At 33.1% G+C, this 25,531-nt stretch overlaps 1 protein-coding gene across 3 annotated transcripts in view; it reads left to right on the plus strand.

The window, feature by feature from the left end:
• Positions 1 to 25,531, plus strand: part of Wdp (Leucine rich repeat protein windpipe) — a 44,240-nt gene that overhangs the window by 3,279 nt on the left and 15,430 nt on the right. Inside the window, exons 1-2 of one of the 3 annotated variants that reach the window (XM_083031443.1) lie at positions 4,252 to 4,275; positions 5,312 to 5,352. In XM_083031443.1, the coding sequence (XP_082887569.1) occupies positions 4,267 to 4,275; positions 5,312 to 5,352 (50 nt within the window). In that variant the 5' untranslated portion in view covers positions 4,252 to 4,266. Of the gene's footprint in view, positions 1 to 4,251; positions 4,276 to 5,311; positions 5,353 to 16,103; positions 16,553 to 25,531 lie in introns of those variants that run through there. The other 2 variants (XM_083031442.1, XM_083031444.1) reach the window with 2 other exon arrangements.

A 25,531-nucleotide genomic window follows, 5' to 3' on the forward strand; every position in this document is an offset into this window, starting at 1 on the left:
TACAATTATCTGGATAAAATTTAAAAAATAATAATATATGTTTATATACATATATCTACATATATATAAAAGAATAAAAGAAATAACGATATGTTCTTTCTGATATAATCTTTTATATTTATACGAAAAAAATGCCACTTTTAATGCCACTTTTGTTTTACATTGCATAGGTAAATATCTATGGACAACAATTTAAAAATTTCAAAAATTTAAAACTTATTGCATAATAGTGGACCGCGAAGACATGTTAATTAGTTAAACATGATGTGAGATTTCTTTGTATTTGCGGATACTTTTGTAGACGCCGTCATTTGTTAACAGATGATCGCGTGATCTTTTCTTTACAATCATTAAGATATGCTAAAACAAAAGATACACAAAATATGCGATCATCAGCAATACTTTTTCATCGAAAAATGTGTAAAGTGTATGTAATAGTCTTTGATATCCATTTGTCCGTCGATAGGATGGAGATCTGTAATCACTGTAGAATACAAAGTGAATGCTGTCCTCTGTAGAACATTGGCAGAATTTGAAATCATTATTGAGAATATTCTTACAAACGTAATTTCCTGTCTATCTCTTGATAAAACAGAGAAGTGAAATAACTTAATCTTATCATATTCTTATTTGAGTTAAGATACTTCACATAAAGATGTTTTATTTATTGCTAATGAAGAAAATGAAGAATTAATAGACACACGAGGAGATAAGAGTAACAGAAATATTACAAAATTTTTTTATCTGACAAAAGTGTCTTCTTTGAAGCTTTAATTGTAGTTTAGTTCCTGTTAGTCTTGTATCACATCATCGACCAAAAAAATGTTTTATCTGGTTTGAACACGTTATCATGTATCATAGTCTGTTATCTGATAACAGATTTTATATTTGCGCATATCACTTAGCCGATGCTGTTAGGAGTAACCAGAGATTCGTATTCGTATGATTCAAATATTTTCTAAAACGTTAGAAAGCAACGGGTTCTAATTATGCAAATTAATATGACGCCATGTTTTTTAAAATGCAAATACAACTACAATTTTATTGATTTTATTATATTTTAAAGCGGGAAAAATTATTTAACGATTAATAATCGTAAAATAATAATTTCAACTAACTATTTATTGTCGTATATATATTTTTTACGTGTAATAAATTTTTCTCGCTCACTTTACTTTATTGGTGAAATTTCAGATTTAAAAAATATTAAATAATTCCTACGCGCACGATATCAATTTTAAGACAGGGATTAATAATGTGACAAGTAGTTTGAAATGTAAAACTAAATGTTTATATTAAGTATGTAGTTTGAAATGTAAAACTAAATATTTATATTATCAATTCTTTCTGTTTATATTATATATTCATAAATTGATCAAAAGTGTAAGAGTTTACAAATTTTGCGGATTTGGTTGCTTCAATATTGAAAATCTTATATATATATTTCTATATATTATATATTTTTCATAAAATTACATATAACATGAAAATATCTCCAAGCATGTAGTTTCAGATGTATTACGCGTAAATTTCTTTTCACGTGTAAGGGTCTATATCAGTCATTAAATGTTTCCTTCTCTCACAGGCCATCGGCCGCACACAACACAATGTGTCCCTCCCATTTTCCTGTTCTATTGTATTGTGACAAGACAAATATTTAATGATCCCTCATATAAAAAGAAAAGCGTCCCGTTTACGTAGAGACGAGGAAAATGGAAAGAGTGATCACAACAGGAAACGAAGGGCGATAGCAAGTATATAATGCTGGAATGACGATCGATGATGATAATTCATTTATGCTTCCGAGAAAATCGTCCTCTCGTATTGTCCCTCGCGGCCACAAAATAGTCTCACGGATTTTTAAGGCCCCGACCTCAGTGTTCTGAATACTTATCAAAGATCATTTTGACCTTGTCTCGATATGTAGTATTGTACAGGCTGCATGTCTCGAAATGATGGTGTATATTTTAATAATTGCTTCTCTCTCTCCCCTTTTTGTTGCATCGATCGAAATTAATTCTTGTAGACGTGAGGAATTATTTGTCGCAACTTTTTTGTCTTTTTTTATATCAACAATTTCCAAACACGTTTCAAAAAATTATAGCGTGCATTTTTACGCGATCTTTTTTTCACGTCTATATAAATGAAAACAATTTAAACATGCATGACGCATATTACTCAATGTAACACGATTCAGCCAAATCTAAACACGCTATTTTAAATTATTTTTGACAGAATCATTGCAAATCTTCTCTTTTTAAGATAAATTGAAATAAATTTCGAAACAATTAGCGACTTTTGTTTACTCGCAATTTAATTTCGTTGACTATTGCGGCTGTCGCATAGAAGCGCGATCAAAGAGTATACAGTTGTACAAACAACTTGCAAATGGAACATGCATATTTGTAATGTTATCGTGAATACATATTACACATATCAGCAGTTACAGCTTGCAGTTATATTAACCGCGCTTGTTGAAATTTTAATGTATTGTAATCGTTGCTGCTTCGGTCCTTTTCTATGAAAAAATTATCATTGTTTATATCGATTATTTTGAACTAAAACTGTGCTAAAGATACTAAAATTGTAAAGTATAAATTGTTTGTTGTTTTTTTAATATTGTCACGCCTAACAATAAGCTATTAGTTTCTTATAATTATGCTGCTGTATTTTTCATCACGATATTTTTTTTGTAAGACGATTAAAGTGCGACATGTCAATAGAACGATAAAATGCGAGATGTAGATATCAAACAATCGTTAAAATCGCGAATACTAATTTAATTTCTTCGAATCCACATCCATCGCCTCGTGTTTGCAATCATAAACATGACAGGGAAAAATTTAATTTAATCCGGAAAGAAATTAACGCGCAGAAAAATAAGTGGCAAAAGTTCACGTTCTCGATATCCTCGGTGTTTGATTATATAAATATAATTATGCAAGTACGGGTACGGCATATTTTAGGTTAAAAAACTTTCCTCCGTGCTTCTGTCCTCGCGTGTCCGTCGCGATGGCGGATGCACGTGTTTTCAATCGTAAATTTTGCCTCATGCAAACGCCTCACTTACATATCTACATATTATACATCAGTCGCACGTTGTAATTTATACGGGCCTTTTTTTATATTCAGCCTCTCGCCTTGCATTTCAGAGCATGCATGCTGACTGGATCCGACTCTGTAGACCGATACGACAAGGATTTCAGTCAGTGATAGAAATCGCTTACGCGCCGCGGCTGCAATATCTCATGTTGCACACGCCTAAATTGCAAAACCATAGGTGACGGAGAAGAGATAAGAGCAGGCACACTGCTCTCTCTGGCTGCATACATTGCTAAGCGTACTGTGTAGATTGCCGATTGTACACGAGATGGAATAAATCGAAGAGAAACCGGTCTCGGTTTGTAAACTCTAACAAATAATAACACATGACGCGTATGCGGAAACATATTTTGTTAAAGGATTCGCCTTTCTTCACAATTCGCAATCGTCCGTGGTTTATTGCAATGCGCGAGACAACGTCAGGACTTGTGGATGTTAGATATAATTTTTAAAATTATTAAAAATCATGGTAACGATTGATTGTATATATAGGAATATGTTATTTGAAATATTATACAAATATATACAGAGAACAGGGGAGGTTGAAGTCGTTTCATCGATTTATAATTTCTTATTAAATGCAGACTCAATTCTATGGAAACCTGGGGAAAAAATTATTTTTCCTGATATGAGTTTATTAATTGTATATAAGATAACTTTTTTTTACATATTCTTTTAGAGGTGTACCTATTTTTGTGTGGATTTAATTGATATTTTAATTAATCTTTTATTAATTAAGTCCATGATTATAATAGCTGGCCATTATTGACGAGTAATTATCAGTAAGAAAAAATATTCAACGGTATAAAATTGATTAATTTACGTCTTTCTTGTGTTAAGTTATAAAGTTTTTGGTTATAGTCACTGTATTGTAAGTTAAACCTTTGTTCGCACCGATATAAAGGCAAAGTGCACTTCTTTGTGCGAGAATAATTACGTTTGTTATGCATCCATGCTACAATAATAAAATGTTAGAGTTGAGAATGTGAAAGAAAAACATGGATATATGGACGAGCATGAACAACAATTGCATTCACTATCGCGTTTCTTTCATTGTATTTTCATCTTATGTTAATATTAGATGAGAGATTGATAGATGGACAAATGATAATTCTCGCGCAAGGATAAGGCAGTCTTGCGTGTAAATTCTTCTTGTAAGGCGTAATGTTCAAGGTGTGTGAACTTTTTTTATCTTTAATGTGAGAGTTTTGTCAATCTTATCTTCTTATCGCTCATTTTTTGCTACGATATAATTTGACAGAACAAAATGTGCGATACCAATACACTAAAATAATTTTCTTGATTGAATATTTCTATTTAATTATATTTTCTATTTATTTATAATATATTCAGATATCGCAAAAGCAAATTTTGATAACGCTCGATGTGCGAAATAATTATGCACTGCGTGAATGAGAATTAATCAATTATAAAAGTATAAAATATTAGAGCATGTGTGAAATAACTATTATTAACATTGATAAGACGAACATGATTCTTGAAATAAAAATATATAAAGAAGTTTATTATTGAAATTTTAGTGAATTTATTATTAAGCTTTATATTACTGAAACAAGCTTTGATTGATCGATTCTTTTTAAAAATATCATAAGAAAGCTTAATAATTTTAAATATTTTATAGACGTCTTAATCTATGTATAATCAAATAGCTTATTTATAAAAAAACTAGAACAACACAAGCGCGCGCATAGCGCGCGCCATTCTTCGATTTTATGTTAAAAAAAGTAATATAAAGTTTGTTTAAACTGGATTAATATTTTTGACAGTTATCAGCTGATTCCTGTCAAAAAATATTAATCGAGAATAAGATATTATAATAAATTAAGAAATATTTTCATCGGCTCTCAGTATTTAATAAATAAATTTATTATAACATATTATTTAAAACATTATATTATTTTAATTTTTATAACATATTATTTTAAAAATTAATTAGCAAATTAACGCTTTAATCAGCTGATTTCTGTCAAAAAATATTAAAAAAGCGAAAATTTGCTAATTAAATTTTAAAATAATATTATAAAAATAAAAATAGTAATATGTTGTAAATAATATGTTATATCTTATTTTTGATTAATATATATATATATTTTTTGTGAGGTATGCAATATAAAACCATTTTTTCTAAACTATATTGTTTGAGATATTCGACATATGTATATACATAATTTGAATATTTTGTTTTCAGATCAATGTGTGCTGTGTACAACTCCGCTATTGCACCTATCGGTGAGTGAGAAATTATTTATTTTATAACATTTTTATAGCGATAATGGTGTATATAATATTTTCGCGCTCCCACGCGATCTTCTCTTTTCACGCGATTTTTTTCCCTTCTGTGTTATTTCTTTCTTTCTTCATTCATTTATCCGAAAGAAAATCTTAAATTGAGAAAAAATGCGGTCGAGAGAGATCACGATTCTCTCGCCGCTCGGTTGTCATCTGTAAGATTGTAATACATGTGAATTGTGCGAAGTAAATATGGAATAAATTAATCGATGGCCGATTGATTGGTCTGACTTGTCGACTTATGACTGAATCTTGATATCGCATATATTTAAGGGTTGATTGGGAAAGGGCGGATGAGATATATGGCTATATGGTTATATGATAAGGAAACCACCCGATGTGCCATGAGCCACCCGATTTTAAATAATGTTATAATATCTTATCCGCGATTAATATTTTTTGACAAAAATCGGCTGATAATTATCAAAAATATTAATCGAATTTAAAATATTATAACATCCCTTTCTAAAAAAGTTAAGTCAATTCTCGCAAGTATTGTTGCATCTTTTCCGCGATGCTGATGATTGTCTGTTTCGATTCGCATTGTGCGTTATATTCGTAGCATCAAGAGGCTGTCATCGCGAGGGTTAGTAGTTTAACAGTTTGTTCAAAATAAAATAAAATAAAATAATATGTTTGAAATAATATGTTATAATACTTTATCCGTGATTAATATTTTTTGACAGAAATCAGCTGATAACTGTCAAAAATATTAATCGAGTTTAAAGTATTATAACATTATTTAAAACTAATATTATTATTTTATTTAATTTTATTTTGAACAAACTGTCAAACTGCTAACCCTTGCGATGACAGTCTCTCGATGCTACGAATATAACGCATAACGCGAATCTTGACAGCCAATGAGCATTGTGAAAAAGCGACAACAACAAACTTCGATATATGCGAGTATCGACTTTACATATCTTTTTTAGAAAGGGGGGGGGATAAAATAAAATTAAGATTAAATCCAACTAACAGTTATTAGGATAATACGAACCGTTAGACACAGATGTACATACTATAAAGTACTTTGCAATATATTTTATATGTACGTAGTATTCTTCTCAGATTCTGCGGATCTTATTAGTAAAGATCGAAACTAGTACTACAGAAACTTAACTGCGGAGAGCGAGAACCTGAACGCGAAATATACGGCGGAGTATTTTGTAACACCTGTGCCTAACGGATCGAATTAACCTAATGACCATTACTTGAGGATATGTATCCAGATTTACATTATTTACCGCTCGCAATTATGACATTTATATTGCGTATTGTCGCAGATACAAAAGAGCGTTGCGAAAGAAATTCGCGGCAAGAGATTCGCGGCGTCTGCAACGTGACAATGTCATTGTCAGCTGACGATTCGCTGCGGTCGTCGAAACTCGTCATGTCCGGGAAGTTGGTCCATTAACGCATAACATTCTCGTGCTAACGCCGTCCGTATGGAGTGTAGGCGTATCGTAATACCTTCGCGCGATGCCGGCACTTTATCGGTTCATTTAAAACAACGGCTCGTTTCACGGGAGACGAAAAAGGTGGGACAGACATGCACAAGCATGAGAGCAGATTCGTGAAAAGCCGCGGAAACCTGTCAGTCAATTTTTTTCTGCTTTTTTGACATATATATAGATCCGTTTTTATTATTATTATTATTATTATTAATACATAGGGATTATCACATACTTATATTTTAATTTTACTTGTCTGTCGGCTGTAAATTATATCCATTGAAGATAATCATGGGTTAATTATATTTTTTATTATCAAAATACACTTATTGTACGATATTGTCTTCATAATGTTTATATTCAAATCCGCGCGAAATGAAAAGGAAATGCACGCATGCTTTAGTTGAGAAATTGTAAAGATGTCCGCGATTTGCGCATATCGCGAACGAGGCCACTACGATGTTGTAATTGTGATATACGGTAGATATAAAGTTAAATACGACTAATTGTAAGAAAAAAGTATGATAATTTTAATAATGCTTGTATCGAGGCGCATATTTTTTATGCACTACTAGATTTTATTACAAGACACACGAATGAATGGTTAAAGTCATCAGTTACTAGAATTAATTACACTTTTACATCGCTCATTTTCAATTTGTTCCCATTAAAATTGATTCTGTTTTTGCACATTATGCTATATTTTTCTTACTATGCAATTTACAGTTTATTACAATCACTTAATGTTTAATGTATTAACTTAGCAAAGAAAAAAATATATAGATATAATGCAGTTCTCTCTTTAATATTCAATGCGAAGTGATTTAGTGATTAAATCTTAAATATTAAATTCTGATTAAAATTAAAATTAAAGTACATTTTAAGTTACTTGAAGAAAATAATTCTCATCTATTTTTAATTCAAAAGTTGAGTAGGTCAAAATCTTCCAAAATTAATTGTATGTTTGTTTTAATTTATTAAATATTTTTATTTCTAATATATATACGAATATATATTATTTATGAAAATAATTTTATTATTTAATATTAAATAATTCTCTCTAGAGACATAATCTCTTCTCTTCTTTTTTCTTTTTTTCTCTTTTCGTTTTAAAACTGTCCCTCAACTTTCTCACGAAATCTATAGCAGTGGATCTTTGTAGATATTTAATAATTCATTAGAAGATATCATTATTATATCTTGTCACGCTTACAATTAGTAACAATCGTAATTTTAAATTAATCGCCGCTGTTTTACGATTAATCTCCAGTACAACATATTTTTCGCAAATCAGAGAACTCATTCACTAAGGTTTTCGTGGAACAGTAGTTGGAGGAATATGTCTTATCAAAAAAAAAAAAAAAAATTCCCCACGAGGATGTACTTGTGATCTCTTCGTCATTAAGCTGTCGCGTGCCAAAGTACATTTGATATGATCGGTTGCTTTGAAAGAGCGAAAAGTCCGATATAGCATCTCGACTAATGTAAACAGCTGATTCACTTGGGATACAAAGTGCCGTGCTACTTTCTCGTTAGCAGGTGTTCGGAAATCCCCGAAGTGCAAATGAATCGTGTATGAATGTTGGTCGAGCGACGTATTAACCAGGACAGTATATGATGGAGATCGAGATGAGCCGCGAAATTCTCTCTCTCTCAGCAGCTGAAAAACACGTAATGAGATTATCGGATTAATCGTCCACATTTTTTTCGCGTCGCGGATCTACATATGTTCTTAATAAAAATTACGATAAACGACAAACGATGACCTTGAATGATGGTAACAAAGATATAATGAAGATCTCTGAAATCATCTGGCGTCCCGCACTTGTTTCACGTCTCCGCTTTATTAACAAACAGCGCGAAGAGCTTATAATTCTCCGAGAAGCCGCATTTAATGTCGTGTGTCTCGTTGCTACGTAAGGCACGTAATTACTTGCAGTTAACAAGAGTATGCGTCGCACGCGCGTGCTCGGTATAAGAGCGGTGCGCTAAGTCCTACATAAGGACGACGCGTCATCCGTAATCGACGAGTATCTCTCGCGAGGAAAACGAGGAACACGCAAACTTCGATTTGTGTAATATATAATAACACCCGGTGTGGTGTATATTATTATAGCCAATATCTATTGCGTTATACATTATATGTATACGTTACGTGTGGGTTAGATGATGGAATTAATATATTGTGCGGGGAGGGGCACAAATAAAAATACAAACCGCGTGCAAATTGCACGTGGATAATTAATATGTAACACGTTTTCGTACGAAATTGCTCGTCGGACGTCGAGGTTTGATTAATCGCTCATCGGCGTGCGGAAAGATTATCAACAGGGAATTAACATAATCGCCGATTTATTTAATTCGATTGGTTCCCGCCGGATTATGTCACACTCCCCCCGCCCTCAATTTCCTGCTATCAACTTTATTCAATCTCTCAACGATCAAATTAATGGACATATTTTTTAAAGTTACTAAAAACAGGTGATTACTTCAATAATCACCGGTCCGGAGATTATGACTGAGAGTTCAAGCGAGATAATAGTAATCATTTGAATTTTTTTTATACAGTTAATGAAATTCAGAATTCAAAGATAATATGCTAGATGACATTGGCATTCTTTTAAAATAGCTATATTTAAATGATTTTGATAATTATATCGCAATATATATATATGTATATAATTATTTTCTTAAATGTTTGTAAATAATTTCATCTTTAATTTATTTGGCATTAATAATCTGTAATAACATATTACGCAATGATGAAAAAAATTTACTGACTGAAAGATAAACGCCGAAAATCTTGTCACGCCGTTTTGCGCTCGAATTGCAAGGTCAAGTTCAATCACACTAATTATCCAGAGATCACGCGTTGGATTGATTCGGCCCTCGTCGTCTTTAAGACTGATAAGACAAAGAGTCTCTCTCGTGTTTTCGCGACGAAGGGAACTTAACGAAAATATTGGAATTGCGTGACCACTTTGTGATTACTCTCGTCGTCGCACATCGGAAATTCACTATTTCGTACACAAATGTAAACTAACAAACCGGTGTAAATTTTTGTTTATGCTCGATGCATATATATATATATATATTTACATAAATATCTATTCTAATATTTCTTGATATATGTATTCTCTTCGCTGTTAAAGCAACTTTGTTGCGCTATCAATTTACAGCGCTAAATGTATAAGGATAAATGCAAATCTGTATACCGCAAATAATAAGTCGAAACGTTAAATAACGATGACAGCCTTTAAATCTTCCGTTTTGTTTACAGCTCATGACGGCGACATGACTTATGCTAGCATATGTATGTTTTTTTTTTATTTGCTAAATAAAGCTGGAGCTTGTCCAGCGTAATATATTGTATTGCGCATGTACGTGTTCTTCCGTCAGATAGCAATTTTTTATAAATCCGAAATTATTTCCTGAATGATTAGTATTCTTTTAAGCCTATTTTCGCCGATAACATCACGAAGGCTGCAACATTGTGGCGGGTATCATTATATGTATACGTATGTACATTGCAAATCGAATATCTGTGAAAGACCTATACTGCAGTGAAAGCACTGAAAGCGGTCATTGTATGTTGTATGTTTATCGAAGACCTGACATTGACGGTAAATCTGCATAGTCGCTCTTATGTGATAATCAGTTTAACGCTTACGATTTAGATTCGAACTAACTATTTCCTTTTGCATAGATAAATTGCAATTGAATTAAAAAATATCAAGAATATTAAGACTTAATTTTTATATTTACGTTTCTTCATATTTTTATTTTTTTTGCTGTTTTAAGTAAAAAAAAATCCTATTATCTCATTGGATACAAGACTATATAAATATTAAATTTACTATTGCTTTTATGTTCAGATCTAAATTATAAATACGCAAGAGAAGAAAGATGACTTAATGTGCGCGAGATGTAATAACTGTATGTATATTATTTTATATACATTTATTATTAGAATAGATTAAAACTGAAGTAAAAAAATATGAGGGATTGATCGAGGGTCGTCCGCACCGACGACACCTTCAAGGGCGGCCGGAAATTCGGAAGAGGTGGGTCTGTTCTCGAGAATTAGCACTGACCTAGGGAAGGCCTCGAGGTCGCCGATGGCACACATTCCGAGTGCGTCTATATTAAGTTAACTGCTTCATAGCTGCCGATTGGACTGCCACTGTCGGCCACTGTCAATATATAGATGGACGCAGGGCAATGCCAATTGCACGCATCCGCAAATTTGCCACCAACTGGCACGCTTATGTTATAGAGTTACTACGGCTCTATCTCCAAGTGGTCCTCTAAGACACTAGATGAAGGCGTCTCTCTCTATTGGAACAAAAATATATCATGTGTCCCCGTTTATAGGAGTTTAACAAAAAAAGAAGTAATACAAGGAGAATTAACTTTAGAAAAAAATGACACGTGTCTATATCGCAACTGCAAGTTTTTTTTATCTATAAATGGATAAGTTGCTGGAAATGAAATCAGGAAGTTTTTATGCGGAAAAAAAAACAGATAGCGGTGGTTATTTACTAGCGTGAGTCGACTATTAATCGTACCATTCATGTTGCTATTGAGTGTGATCCCAATGAAATAAAAAAGAAAAAGGAACATACAGACGTATAATCTCGCGAGCATTGCACCTGCATAGCTCGTTATCGTGCGCGCGAAGCTGTTAACACGAGCGATTGTACGTTGCAAACCTTTCGGTGATCCATGACTAATGAGGATGCGATTATAAATGCCATCTACATAGGACCTGCATGCGATAGATTGAGTTGCATTACTCAATAATTACGTTACTCGTTACGAGAGCTGACATTAGCCGATTAGCGAATAATCAGACGATTATTTGATCATCGCGAACATGGTTACCGTTTTTTAATTTTATTCATTAATATTTTTTTATATATATTTTTCTCACATTTTTTATATATATATTTTGATTTAATTAATTTTGACGGAGTTACGTGTTGTGAGGTACTTTAAATCGTACATATTTAATTAATTTGAATTTCAGATCTAATACAATTTCACATGTCGTCGAATTAAGTTACTATTACTTATAATTTCCTCAAATCATAATTTTTTTTTATTTTATGGAATTACGACATCAACAATATTCTACTTCAATTATTCGCATTAAGAGCTAGTTGCATTATTGCTATATAAATTTAATTGATGTAATTTCGTGAAACAAAAAAAATTACGATTTGAGAAAATTATGATTGTGATGTAATTCAATGACGTGTGACCCGATGCAATCTGACCCTAATCACCTGTATTTCATAACGTTTCATCGTAAAAGATTACTAGCTGGCCGTGATTGAGCGATTTTCTGAGCATGTCCAATGAGATAATCGTAATATACGTCCTTAAGGACGCACTTCCACTCGTGAGATTAAACTTAAGATGCTGTAACGCGAATTATTATGGACAAAGCCACAATTATTATTATTATGGACAGTTACAATGCTTAGGCAGTTAACGGCACGTTCGTAGTGTTCAGTCAATTTATATCTTCTAAAGTATAATAATAGAACAGTTAAACAGAGAGACAGAAGAACTTATCTAATCTACCTAAAAAAGAGCATTCTTTGTCGAGTTCTTTTTTATTTTTTTATCAGTACAAGTATTCCTTAATATTTCTCTTCGTTAAAAGAAGAACGGATCCTCAAGTCGGGGATAAGCGTCAATATTTTTTTAATGACTCGATGATTTTCGACGTGCAATAACGCCTTAATCGTTGATCCGTATAATAATTACATGTTGATAATAATCACGCTAGGCGTTTAGCTCGATTCGATTCTCCTGCTGGGTATTCCTTTCTCTCTATACATATATCGTGCCTTCTAGGAATCTCTTTTTAGATTAGAAAATACATGACGAGAGTACGATTGCCTCATTGCGATATGTATGACCGAAGAAGGATCCCCACATCCACCTGTATCGGTCGAGAGATTTCAATCGAGGTCATTTTAAGGCAGCATTTAGTTAACGCTCTTTGTATCTTATAATTCGCGTCTTGTTCTATTCGTTGAAAGTGCATTAATATATATATGAGGAATGGGAAAAAAAATTCAGTATTCTGAGAATCATTGATAGTTGATCGTGTAACGTATAATATCAGGAAAGGATTGTGCGTCATTTTTTTCTTCAAGTAATCGATGATTCGTGCGATATGCGATGTATTTAAATTTATTTTAAACATTCTATATTTGCTTTGTTGTATCAGAGAAATATCGAGTATAGGAAATTCCAGCAATGATACATGATGTAAATTCTAATACTTAACGATTTTTATATAATATCAATCTACTTTTTTAAATCTTTCGGTCTCTTTACTTTTACTTTTTTAATTTTCTTACTTTAGTTTTAAAATAAATAGAGATCATGCGTATGGCACTTATTCTTTCCTAAAAAAATCTGAGTGAGAATATTAAAATCAATATCTTCAAATACTGGTGCTCGTGCGATTCTATACTTAAAATATGCCAGTTTTCAATTTAAAAATTCACTCTTACAATAACAAAACTAGTTTCGACTTTTGCTCAGAACTAAAAGTTGATTATTAGTGAATCATAATCGCAAATGATTAACCTTTGATTGAGGAAGATCTGAGCAAAGTTCAAAAGTAGTTCTGTTAGTCTCGATAGAATAAAGACTTTAAGATACATGGAGAGTGTTGTATATTTTTTTTTTAATTATTGACAATTAATCATGCCATATTTTTAGTGCTTGAAGACTCATTGGTCTAAATATACTCATTTTTTTGACATTAGTCATAAATTTCTCTTCTACTTCGTCCGTTTACCTTAGTTATGTATTCAGTAAAGAATAAAAATGATTTCGCCCGTGCATATATACGTACGCGTATCCAGGTTCCTGTACATTCTCCAAGTACAGGAAGTCAAATCCTTTGGCATTGGTCGTCTCATTACTGTTTGCATTACGCGCTCATTAACATACGTATTAGCGGTTTTTTTTTGCAAAAGTACAACGCCTACTTCCTGTCGCAACGCGGATCGGAATATCCATTTTCTTCAAGGTTGTTTCTCGACGGGCAGCCCGACGGTTGGTGTCATCGTGGTTACGACAGGGTCATTTATTGCTGTCTAGTGGAAGATCCGCACAATCATGAAAGTTCTTGATTGCTGGACGAATATACCGAAATAAATGTGGACGATAGATCTTTCCCGATCGTTGCTCTCACGACAACGACGTCGTGTAATTTATTCTCCTGCGGATTATCTAAATGTTTTCCTCTTTGAAATGTTAACTTTAACGGAGATAATTAGAGAACCCAACGTTCATTTCCGGTATGATTATCGACAGCGTAACCGGCTACCTGATAGCGAGCGTTTCTTCGCACTGAAAGAAAGGATGCAATTTCCGAGTTTAACTTCTGATAAAAGCGATTCTTGTATAATTTATCAATTTCACGAATCACGTGCGAAATGTGTTATATTAGTTAACGATTGCATAATTGCAAATAATCGCTGCAATACAAGTCCAGCAATGGTGACGTGGATGATTTTTTAATTGAGCTTGTTAAAACATCTAAAACACATCTGCAGTTTTAGAATATTTATATAAATATTTATTAAGACGATCAAAATAGAAAAAAACAATAAAAATGATAGACTTTGTTGTAATTTTTTTATCTTTCTTGAATATAGATGTTATTATTGCACCTGAATATAAGAGATAAAAATAAGAAATAATTGGCGATGAAGCAGTTGAATTCTCACAGCCTTCATGATTAATTAAATTCAAGATAGCGAACACATAATACGTGCTTCTTTCTTCAAGGTTTTCGGAGATTATGTCAAAAAATTAAGATCTAACTGCCCTTTCTAAGCTACACATTTTTCAACGTATTCTGCAATTCAATTTTTACATTTTGATGTTGTAAAAACTCGGGAACAGATGCAATACATATCAAAGGTACATAAAATCTGCATAACTGAGTTTATATTAAGAGTTAAAGTGTAACTTAACTCGATATATTAAAGATATAATGTCGAAGCTTAAGGTGACAGATCGTCAGCTAATAACTAAATACAGCGCATGCTGCAATGTATTTCGTAATTAACGATGTAATGTATTCTGACAATCCAATTGGAGTTTACATTTATAAAACGATTTACATTTCTAAAAGGATTGAATTTTTTACAAAACTGCACACTTTATAGTGATTATGGTAAAATCGAGATTAATTAAATGTATGTCTTTTGTCTTCGACGTCAATGATTACTTAATTGATTGATAAACTTGCAAAATAATAATTATCTCGGAATAATAATTAATACAACAACAAATATTTCTATAAACAATAATTAAAAATATAAAAACAATAATTATCTCGATAAAGATATCAGATATTGATGTTATTCGATATTTTCTTTATTAAAAAAACATTTTTGAAATAATAAAATAATAAAAATTAAAGATAATTTACATACGATAGAACATAAAAGTACGTAAATTGTTTTATAATTATCGACGAGAATTTTGAACAATTAGCAAATAAAATTTGTTTTATTTTGATACTTTACATTAAATCATATATTGTATATTAATTAAAACTAACTATGAATTGAATAATCCTCTCTGCAGCCTCGTAATAAACAAGGAAGATAAAAAGAAATATTTAATTTTATTTTACGCAAGATTTTTCATACATCCCATCAGATCAGATAAAAAATATTCGGAAAAAGAAATTATTTTTTCTTTCCTTTCTTGGCTCATAGTACTAGTTATTAATATTGGAGAGAGAGAGGCTATCAATTATTATTTCGTGCAGCTCTAAACAGTTTCCAAAAATCTCATGGATGTCATATGCGCCGATCATAACTCAATAAACATTCCTTGAAATTATGCTGTTTATCAAAGCTGAAGATACATCGGTCACGAGTATTGCAAGCATTTCACAGCTACTCGGGCCACCTGGCACCACCACACACGCATGGCACAATTGCGCGTATAGACTCACACTTCTCCCCCGATGATTGAGTCGCGGCCGAGTGTCTCGCCGATTCCGCCGCGCCTGTTCACCAAGAAGAGAGCGACCGGCGCGGAACGGAACGGAACGGCCGTTCGCGCTCCTTCCACTTCGCCCGCGCTACCAGGCGTGCACCAGGAATCTGGTAGCGGTGGTGGGGTCGTTGTGTCGCGCCGCCGGCGTCAGGAGAAGAAGCGAGGTGCGAGGAGCGTGTTGGAGAGCGAGTTGGTAGGCCTGGTTACTCGCCGAGCGAGAGAGCGAGCGGGGCCTCGGTCTGTCAGAGTCCACAGTCCTAACTCGGCCTCAGGCTGCGATAGATCGTATCTTACGCGGCTCCGATCTGCTACCACGCGGAGAGGCACGAGCAGTCGTTCGATTCACCTGCGATCGAGTGTCACGCGAGAGTAATCGCGAGTCCGGGCAGCAACCCCTTTCTTCTATCATCCCATCACCGGATCGCTCTCTTTCCCGCGCTCGATCTCGACCGATCTCGCGACTAATCGAACGACCTTCGATTGGTGCGGCGCGAAAAGTTTCGCGCGGGTGACCCCTGTCACCTCTTGGCTCGTCGCTCTCCCCGCTTTTTGACCCTCCGCTGATCGTCGCGAAAAAAGTGGACACGAGGATTATCGTGTATAGGAGAACGGGATACCGGGCGATACTGTTACGGGAGGTAAGACCTTTCTTTTCTTTTCGCGCTTTCTTCGCAGAGAAAGAGAAAGGGGAAAGGGAGAGAACACGTGTGTAGGTGGTGTACCGGGTGGGAATACCGGCTTTGCGCGCGGTCAGTTTATTTGCCTTTTTTTTCTGATTTTGTGCGAATTGTGATATGCGTGTGTGAGTAGATGATGCGTGCGTGTGTGTGTGCGAGCTCGCGAACCCCTTATATGCGAACGAGTCAATGAATTACTTTTATGACGCAAGATCGTACGTGACAAAGTCGTGGGAATTTAGGAGCTGGACCCGTGTCATTGCGAGATACTCTGATCTCGTGGGGATCAGTCACGTGTAAAATTTTTATTAAATTTTGAAAAGTTATAGTTGAATAAAAATGATGGAATATATTTCTTTTCCTCCCTTCTTCTTTCTGCGTCTTTCGCATAATTTTTAACTACACAATATAATTTAGAAATTATTTATTGATTATTTATATTGAGAGAACTTTAAAATATCTTAACGAAATAAGAAATCTTTAGAAATACGTGCAAATCGTGAGATTTTTTTGTTGAGCATTTATGTTAACAGTAGTTTTATTTTTAAGACTATTTTTAAGAAAGACTCTATCAAGCTGAGAGAGTTAAAGTTACAAACCTATACATTGTAAAAAACAAATTAAAAATCTATACATGATGCATTTGATGCTTGATCAAAGTGCTGCTAACAAAAAATTGTCTGCGACACAATCATTAATTCAGTCATAATACATTTATAATACACTCATTAATGTTTAATATTTACTCTAACTTGATGCAAATCATATGAGACGTCTAAGAAATATATTTATTTAATTCAAATTGTATTGCACAGAAATGGGAGAATTTACATAATTTACAATATATTTATATAAAAATTATATATCACAAATTATATATAATTTTATATAAATTTAATGATTTCAGTGTATATTTAAATATTAAGCAATTTATATGCAATAATTATATTACATAATTTTACTCCATTCTTATTCAGCTTACGGAATATCTCTTCCGTTTCCGCTGCAATAACGTGGAGCTTTATCCGCGTGTCTCTATTCTGCTTTCCGTGAACCTATATTTCCGGAGTTAGTGGTTGAAACGCATTTTTTCTAAAATTAGAACAAAATGCTGAAAGTGAAATAACACAACCTCGTGGTAGTCAGAGTCGTGCCTCGGGAGGTGATTGCCTTTATTACAGGCTGTAGTGAATCTTCATAAAATTTCCAAGCTACCGTAATTAAGCCTAACTACTGCGAAACTCGCTTTTGAATAAAATTTATTCGAAGTAAAGATCAAAGTTTATTCGCAAAGTTTATTTGCAATATATCTTTGTGTGTCTTTATAAATGCTGAATCGAATGGTCAATCAATCTTTCAAAGTCAATACTTGCAAAGTCAATCAATCAACAATTTAAGTCATTAAATTCAGGCCCAGAAAGAAAATTTAATTGATACAACGATTTAATCTTCCTCTCGATTGATTGATCCTCGTTACTCCTACAATTTCATTCGTGAATATTCAATCATTATGTTTCAATTCGTCATTATCAATTATTATTGAGAGAGAGAGATAGAGAGCGCATTCTTGCTTAATAATATATTTTATTTTGAGCTACATATTCGTTTTGTGCAAGAAATGTGTATATGTGTGCAGCCTATAGCAGTAACTTCGATAAAGTTAGAAAAAATTCTTTTTCGTGAAAATTTTTAATGATTTTATTATAAGCTAAATAATAAGATTAAAAAAAAAATAAAAATTTTTAATATATTTTATATAAATATATTCAGTACACATGTTGAAGAAAATCGAAAAAATTAAGATTCACATTTTATAGTATTGATTTGTATTCGCTTCTCGCATATCTATCTCGCTATCTCGCTATCTTGCGTGCATCAAATTATTATTTACAATGATTCAGACGTACACATATGCACGTTTGATTTGATTACCACGCTTATCATGATTCGTCACGTCGCGCATCGGGCGCCAGGTATAAGCTTTCATTGATCAGCAAATAAATGATTTTTGGAGGCACAGTCTCTTGAAAGCACAGAACTTTTCAAAGTTTGCTGCTTTCGTTCTGTCTGTGTTCTCTCTGTAGATCTAATTACACTTTATGCTTTATGTGATTCAGATAAGATACAAATGAGAATTTTTATCTCCTTACTAATCATTCAAATTGATGTCATGTATTATCACATATAATAATTGTTTAATTGTTCCGTGGAAACTAGAATTCTATACAAGTAGTTCAGAACATACTTTTTCAGTTACACTTCTAGTTATTTTGCATAAATGTAGATTCTTCTTTTCGACAAAGAGATATTAATTTTGCCACACATATTCATTTTCAATATACTAAATAATCTGACAGCTTTTAAATAAGACTTTTACGAAAATGAAGGTTTTTTTAAAATTAAAATTAGATAAAAATAAAACATTCTAATATTAATTGAACGGTAAAAAACGGACCATTAATTGTCGTAGTAGTACTTCGAAATGTTTCGCGTTATACGTTCACAGGGAAAATTGCCTCGCGAAAATTCTCAGACGTTAATCGGGCGAGTCTCCACTTTAAGCGCAAGTGGCATCTTTCCGCGGAAATCTCTGGCATGTTCACGACGCGTCACGTACGCGTGCACGTACGCGTGCATGTACGCGTGCACGTATGCACGCGTTGGAAAATCGAGGGTTGCACACGCTAGGGAGAGATTAAAGTACAACAGAGTGTGAATACCTGCATAGCCTTCAGATACCTTCGGGATCATTCCGTGGCAATGCCACTAATTACGTAATGGCGTTGATCAGCGGTAGCGGCTAATCTCAAGCGGCATAAATCCAACGTGGAAGATGGATCATCCACGTGCGCGAGAAAATTAAAAGTCTGACACTAAATCACCGGCGACCTTGAGAATCGACGATGACGATGAAGATGTGTCGCAAGACTGACAATCGATGTTGAACGATTCAATTGATTGAGATCTATCAGACGCGACTTTCGCGACGCGAACCTCGATATATCATGAAATATGACAAAAACGAATTTCTTTTTTCCTTCGTGACGATATTTTGTGATTTCCTAAATAAATTATTATGCAAATATATGCCGCCTCTTTCATGACACACGTGTCCGCTTTCAAAAGATCGGACAGCTTCGCATTCCTCTTTCTCGTCTGCGTCTCTTTCTCCTCTCACTTTTTTTCTTCTCGTTAATCCACGAGATCCGCGCGAGATCTATCTCTATCTCGCTGGCCTCGTGAATCTGCCGGCATTGCAAAACACGAGCAATCATGACATATTAAATTTTCCCCTCGGGTTGATCGCAATCGGACTGCGCGTGCAAATGACAAATAGAAAAACACGCTGTCCGCGTCCGTCCGTGATCGCGACGTGATGACGACGTTCATCAAGAAAATCCATCGCTATTTATCAACGACAAGTCGTCTGGGCGACGTAATAAGCATCGAACTCAAAATTGATTTGCCCACATCTTCCGGTCGACTTTCAAAACGAATAAACGGCCTAGAGACGCACCTATTCCGGGCATGAAAATAGAGCACTCGTTATCTGTCAACCGACTCAGGCGACGATCCTCGGTCCGAAAATACCCTCAAAAATGAAGAAATGCTTCAGTCATACACACAATATTATGTTATTGATATTTGCATACATATAAGAGTAATCGTTAACAAATATTTTGAAATTGCGCATTTTTTTTAAATGCAGTTGCAGCGCTTCATGAATGGAAACATATTATGGAAAATATCTTCGAAATGTTTTCTCAACGATACTTGAACGAGTTTACCTCGAGGTTTTATTTCAACCGCCGCGACTGCAATGTCACGTACATATATAGCGAGAAACATATGTATCTCTTATTTTGAGCCTCTCTGCAACGTATATCGGAGAGGAGACACAGCCGCGAGACGTTTCCTCTCTCGTCACGGAATTATTTGTCCCGCGCATCTACTTGATGCCGTACAGAGGGGACAGGCCGAGTTGTGCAGTTGTCGATGCAACGGTCTTGCCGCGTCTCTATATTGTCACGATAACGAGTTTCCAGGTGTTTACGACCACGCGACGTCATCGAACCCACCTTTACCTTTTCAGTCTCGCGTCTCGCGCAGTGCACGACCGTGTGCATCCGTATGCATGTGTTGCGGTACGCCACGTTGTAGCCTCATTTCGACTTTGTGCCTTGCAACGGCATCGGGAATGTAGAAACTGGCCAACTGTTTTCAACATTCAATATTATTTGATATTATATTTTACGCACGTCTACATTCTTCAAGTTCTCTTTCGACGAATAATTAGATGAATGCGATAATATACGCGAATACAACGCGATGGTATAATTTCAAGATACAAATCATCTGTATATCAAGACAGAGAATATTTATAATGACTACTTTTTTCTTTTTTTTTTTAAATATAAAGCTCTTATTCTAAAAAAATGATACTTTAGAATGACTTTGTTAATGTTACGATACTGATTTTTTAAATATGAAGAAATTTTTGAATTTAATTATTTCTTCTCCATTTTTTGAAAATTAAAAATTATTTCGAAATAGAAAATGATCTATTGATTTATCTCTTATATAAGTTTCATTATTTATGAATCACACAATATATACACACAACATGAGAAAATTTTATCACAGTGAATAATGTGTAAAGACAACAATATATGGATTTTATAACTTAAAAAAAATAGTAGCGTTTTTCGAGATCATGCATGTTAATAATGCCGTCCATATAATTACTTATAAAATCAAGGCTTTGAACTAGGTATTAACCCAGGTATTAATTCTAGGTATTAACTTCGCTGTGAGAAAAAAAACCTGTTTTCTAAGTACGCCTATTGACGTAAGCGAATAAGTAAGACGCTTCTATACTTTTTATCAGTACTACATACTTTTTAACAGGAGAAATTAACAAGAGATAACATGCTATAATGCAACAGTCGTATGAAAAATAACACATCTATAAGATGTTTCCGATTGATCGCATTTTCTTTAAATTCCATTCAAATAATTCACAGATCAAGGGAGGCGCGGTTAATAGGACATCCAGTTCAGTTCGATATTTGATGGCTTGTTTTGAAAGTTAATGACAGCTAATGTGTATATAGCAGTAATAATTTCTGTACCACAGGCTCTTTTTCTCAGCGTTTAATATCCTGGCAAATGGACACATTTCTCGTTGCGTCCAATCATGCGTGAATGACGTAATAAAAGTGTATCAGCCTATGAATAAGAAATTCCGGTGAAACGACAGTGAAAACTTTCCATATCGTGTAGATTGTGTGTACAGAAAAAAAAAAGAAACGCGATAATGTATCCCGTCGCACGCAATTTAAAAATCACATACACGAGGCGTTTTACTGCTCCTCCGGAGATCGCGCGTACCCTCTTATCGCGCGCTTATCGATGTGATAACGTGAAACGCGCGCGCGAGACATCAAACAGATCGTACTCTTTTTATCTCTGTCATCACCTCTTTCGCGAATTTTGAACTTCTGATGACGTTCCCGCCTTCATTCGCGCGACGAAATTTGCGCGTGCCAAAAGGTCGTCTCGTAGACGTCTCAAGACGCGACAGACAGATATATTTTTGCTCATTGATTGCGCAATTTATTTACATATTGTGCGAACGGAACGGAGACGAAACGTCATTCTCAACCGCGAAGTCATACATTTGCATTAATTACGTAACTGACGCTTTATTGTTAATAGTTTTTATTACAGTTAGCCATTTATTATTACAGTTAATATAAATAAATATTAGTTAATTTTGTCTTACTTATAACATAATAATATAATAGTGGGTTTTTATTTATTTTTGATGAATGAATATAATCAATTATTATTACTCTGGTATTATTAATTGTGACTATTAATCGCTACACTCAACTTTTTTAAGTAAACATTTCTGGCCGATTTCTTATTTTTATGAAAACTCATTCTTATAAAAAATATGTTAGAGAGTTATTTTTCTAAGCAATATTTTAATTTCTAATTTCTAACTATTGATGATCGATGTTTAATTCAACTTTTATTAAGATAATATCCAATATTAATTGGAGAACTATTTTTTTCTTACCGGTTCGCAAGATTCGTCTTAAATATCAGTATTGGCTATCAATGTTTTGGCATGGGATCAATTATCACTTCGTCTAATCTTTAATATTGCGCATTAAAGGAAATGCAATGTTAGATCTCGAGAGAATATTTTACAAATAATATAATATTTCTACGTCAAAATATATCCATTTACAACGGTGCATTTCAACATTAAAGTTCCCTCGCAAACGTTGACCTGTAAAATATACAAAAATCCTGATTTGAAGACTTAACATCGCGAATCATCGATATTATCACGTCATGTAGCATCATTGTTTAATCTCGTGGATCAACGACATCTTAAATTGCATCCCGGAGAGAAATGCAGCTCATTAAATGCCATGCTCATTACTCGCCGCAGTGCCAGTTTAATTCGTGAATCTCGTATTGTTGGCTTCATGACGCATGTGTCATGCACATGAACCTCTCAGGGGGTCACGTGCCTTTCGAGAAAAAGATGGCAAGGTACAGTGACCGACGGTGCGACATAGAGAGAGATGGACAAGAGTCGGTTTGTGTGAGATTTTTCTTCGACTGGGCGGCGAAGGTCGTCACTAGCGACCGTCATTAGCAATGCTGATGTTTCGAAAGACGGCGGAAGTGGCCTGCGACCTCCGTATATTTATTTGTTGCACCTTCCATCGTTCTTTCTATTTTATAGTCTTCTCTGCATCTCTCTCCTTTTCATACTCTACCATACTCCTTACTTTTATACAACGTAATTATAGTTTCTTTATAGCAGGTTTACAATGTATGACGAGAAATCTCACAAAAAAGAGTATACCATTAATTATTATTTGAAATTATTTGAACAATCCATTGACAAACAGTGAACTTATTTATCTTTTAAAAAGCTTGACAATTTAAAAATATTTCAAAATTGAGAAAAAATTAAATATATTAAAATTTGAATATACATATATGTATGTGTGTGTAAATTTTCGCATTTTTTCTTTATTTTCTTATTATGTTATATCTTATTTTTTATGATTACTTTTTAGATAAAATTTTAATATTATTTAATTTATTTATGAACATAAAGCTAAAGAAAATAAAGGCATAAATATATGTATATGTCTTAGTTGTGCAAATATATTAATGTAATCTAGATAAATGCAATTAATGTTCTTACTTTGTTTTGTCAGAGATATAAATTACTATAAATTATATGGCCTTTTTGCAGTTCTCTGAAATTCTCTAAAATTAGAACTTCTCTGAAGTTCTCTAAAATTTTTCTCGAGCTGTTAACATTTAATACAGCTAAAGTATTTTATATTTTATAATTTTGATGAAATGGCTTCGTAATTTTCTGGGACGTTACTGCGAACTATTTTATTTGATTGAACTGATTTAGTGCTACTAGCTGCTTTTATTATCGTCGATAATGTCTTCTATATGGAACATCTGATTTGTTCATGGCCGATTACTTGCACCTATACATATAATATGCAAATATTAATATGTTCTGCTTTCTTTTTCTATGTTTTTTTACTTTTACTTTTTATACATCGTTTTTTAGACGTACAAAATGTCTTGTAAAAGAACCTGTATATCCTTTTTACGGTAGCTCTTCCCGTTATCGTTTCTACCTGTCGTTCTCCATCTCGGCATGTAGATCTTTTTATATATGCATATGCCAATAGTCGGTTTGCGGTCTGAGAAACCGAGAATGGACAATGAAAATGATCGCTATTGCCCAAGGCCCTTATGTTAGACGGGCGAAATTCTGACGTATCATCGCAATATGTTGCGTTACGTAACGCAGCGCACGATGGAGTTATGTGAACGTTATACATATATATCTCTTAGCGAAACCGAAAGGAGTCATCGGCTTATAATTAATATTAGGTTTTATTTTAAATAATTTGGAATTATTATCTAACAACTTTGTGAAATGTTTAATCATAAAATGTGTTATTTCATTATGAATGATAACTATTACAAATACTTATACAATATATATATCTAAATTTTTCTATATATATATAGCGCATGCTTTATATATATATATTTAACAAATTTAAAATTAATATAATAAAAAAAGAAGTAAATTACACATACACAGTAATTACAGTGCAATAATTATTTTAATTTTATATATATTCGTATAACATATCATGCGTATGAAATATTTGCATTTGCGTTTTCATTTTGTCGCCATGATAATCTGTTTGAAAACATATTTCAAAGAAATAACTCTTATATATATTTATTTAACTTTTTATATTATATCTGTGTATTAGAAAGAAAAATATACAACACAAACACTGAAATAACTTACCCAAGAGAGATCAAGAAATGAGTAAAAAAATAAACGAAATCTCATCGATGAACTATATCGATTAATATTACTAATACACATGTTTTTTAATGAACTTGGTTTTATAAAAATAGATACTTATAAAGATAGATTTTTCTGTTACGTCAAATATATTTTACAAGCGGATAGATAAAGTCGGATTACTAATAAGAAAATTAAAATGGCATTAAGTAATGTTTTTATACTCAGTTGCATTGGTATAGTGTGAATTAATTAAACTTTAAGAATTTATATTTAGATGAAAAATTTCAATTGACAACAATAAAATTATATTTGATATAGTATAATTGGTATTTAATCTTAAATTTGGGAAAAGAATTAAAGTTAAAATTTTATTATATAAATACATTATATAAATAAAGAATGAGGTACAATTTATAAATATTCTAACAATCCAGAATTTTTATTTCGTTTTTAATGAAAATTTTCTAGACTGGCTTAAGTGTACATATCGTGTGTGTATAAAGTAAATAAAAAATTATGATAATTAATTATGATAATTAAAAAAAAAATAA

This window comes from Prenolepis imparis, unplaced genomic scaffold (genome assembly GCF_030444845.1).
Source record: "Prenolepis imparis isolate NDT839.2.m4 unplaced genomic scaffold, iyPreImpa1.0 SCAF_2, whole genome shotgun sequence".
In the NCBI taxonomy this organism is placed as follows: domain Eukaryota; kingdom Metazoa; phylum Arthropoda; class Insecta; order Hymenoptera; family Formicidae; genus Prenolepis; species Prenolepis imparis.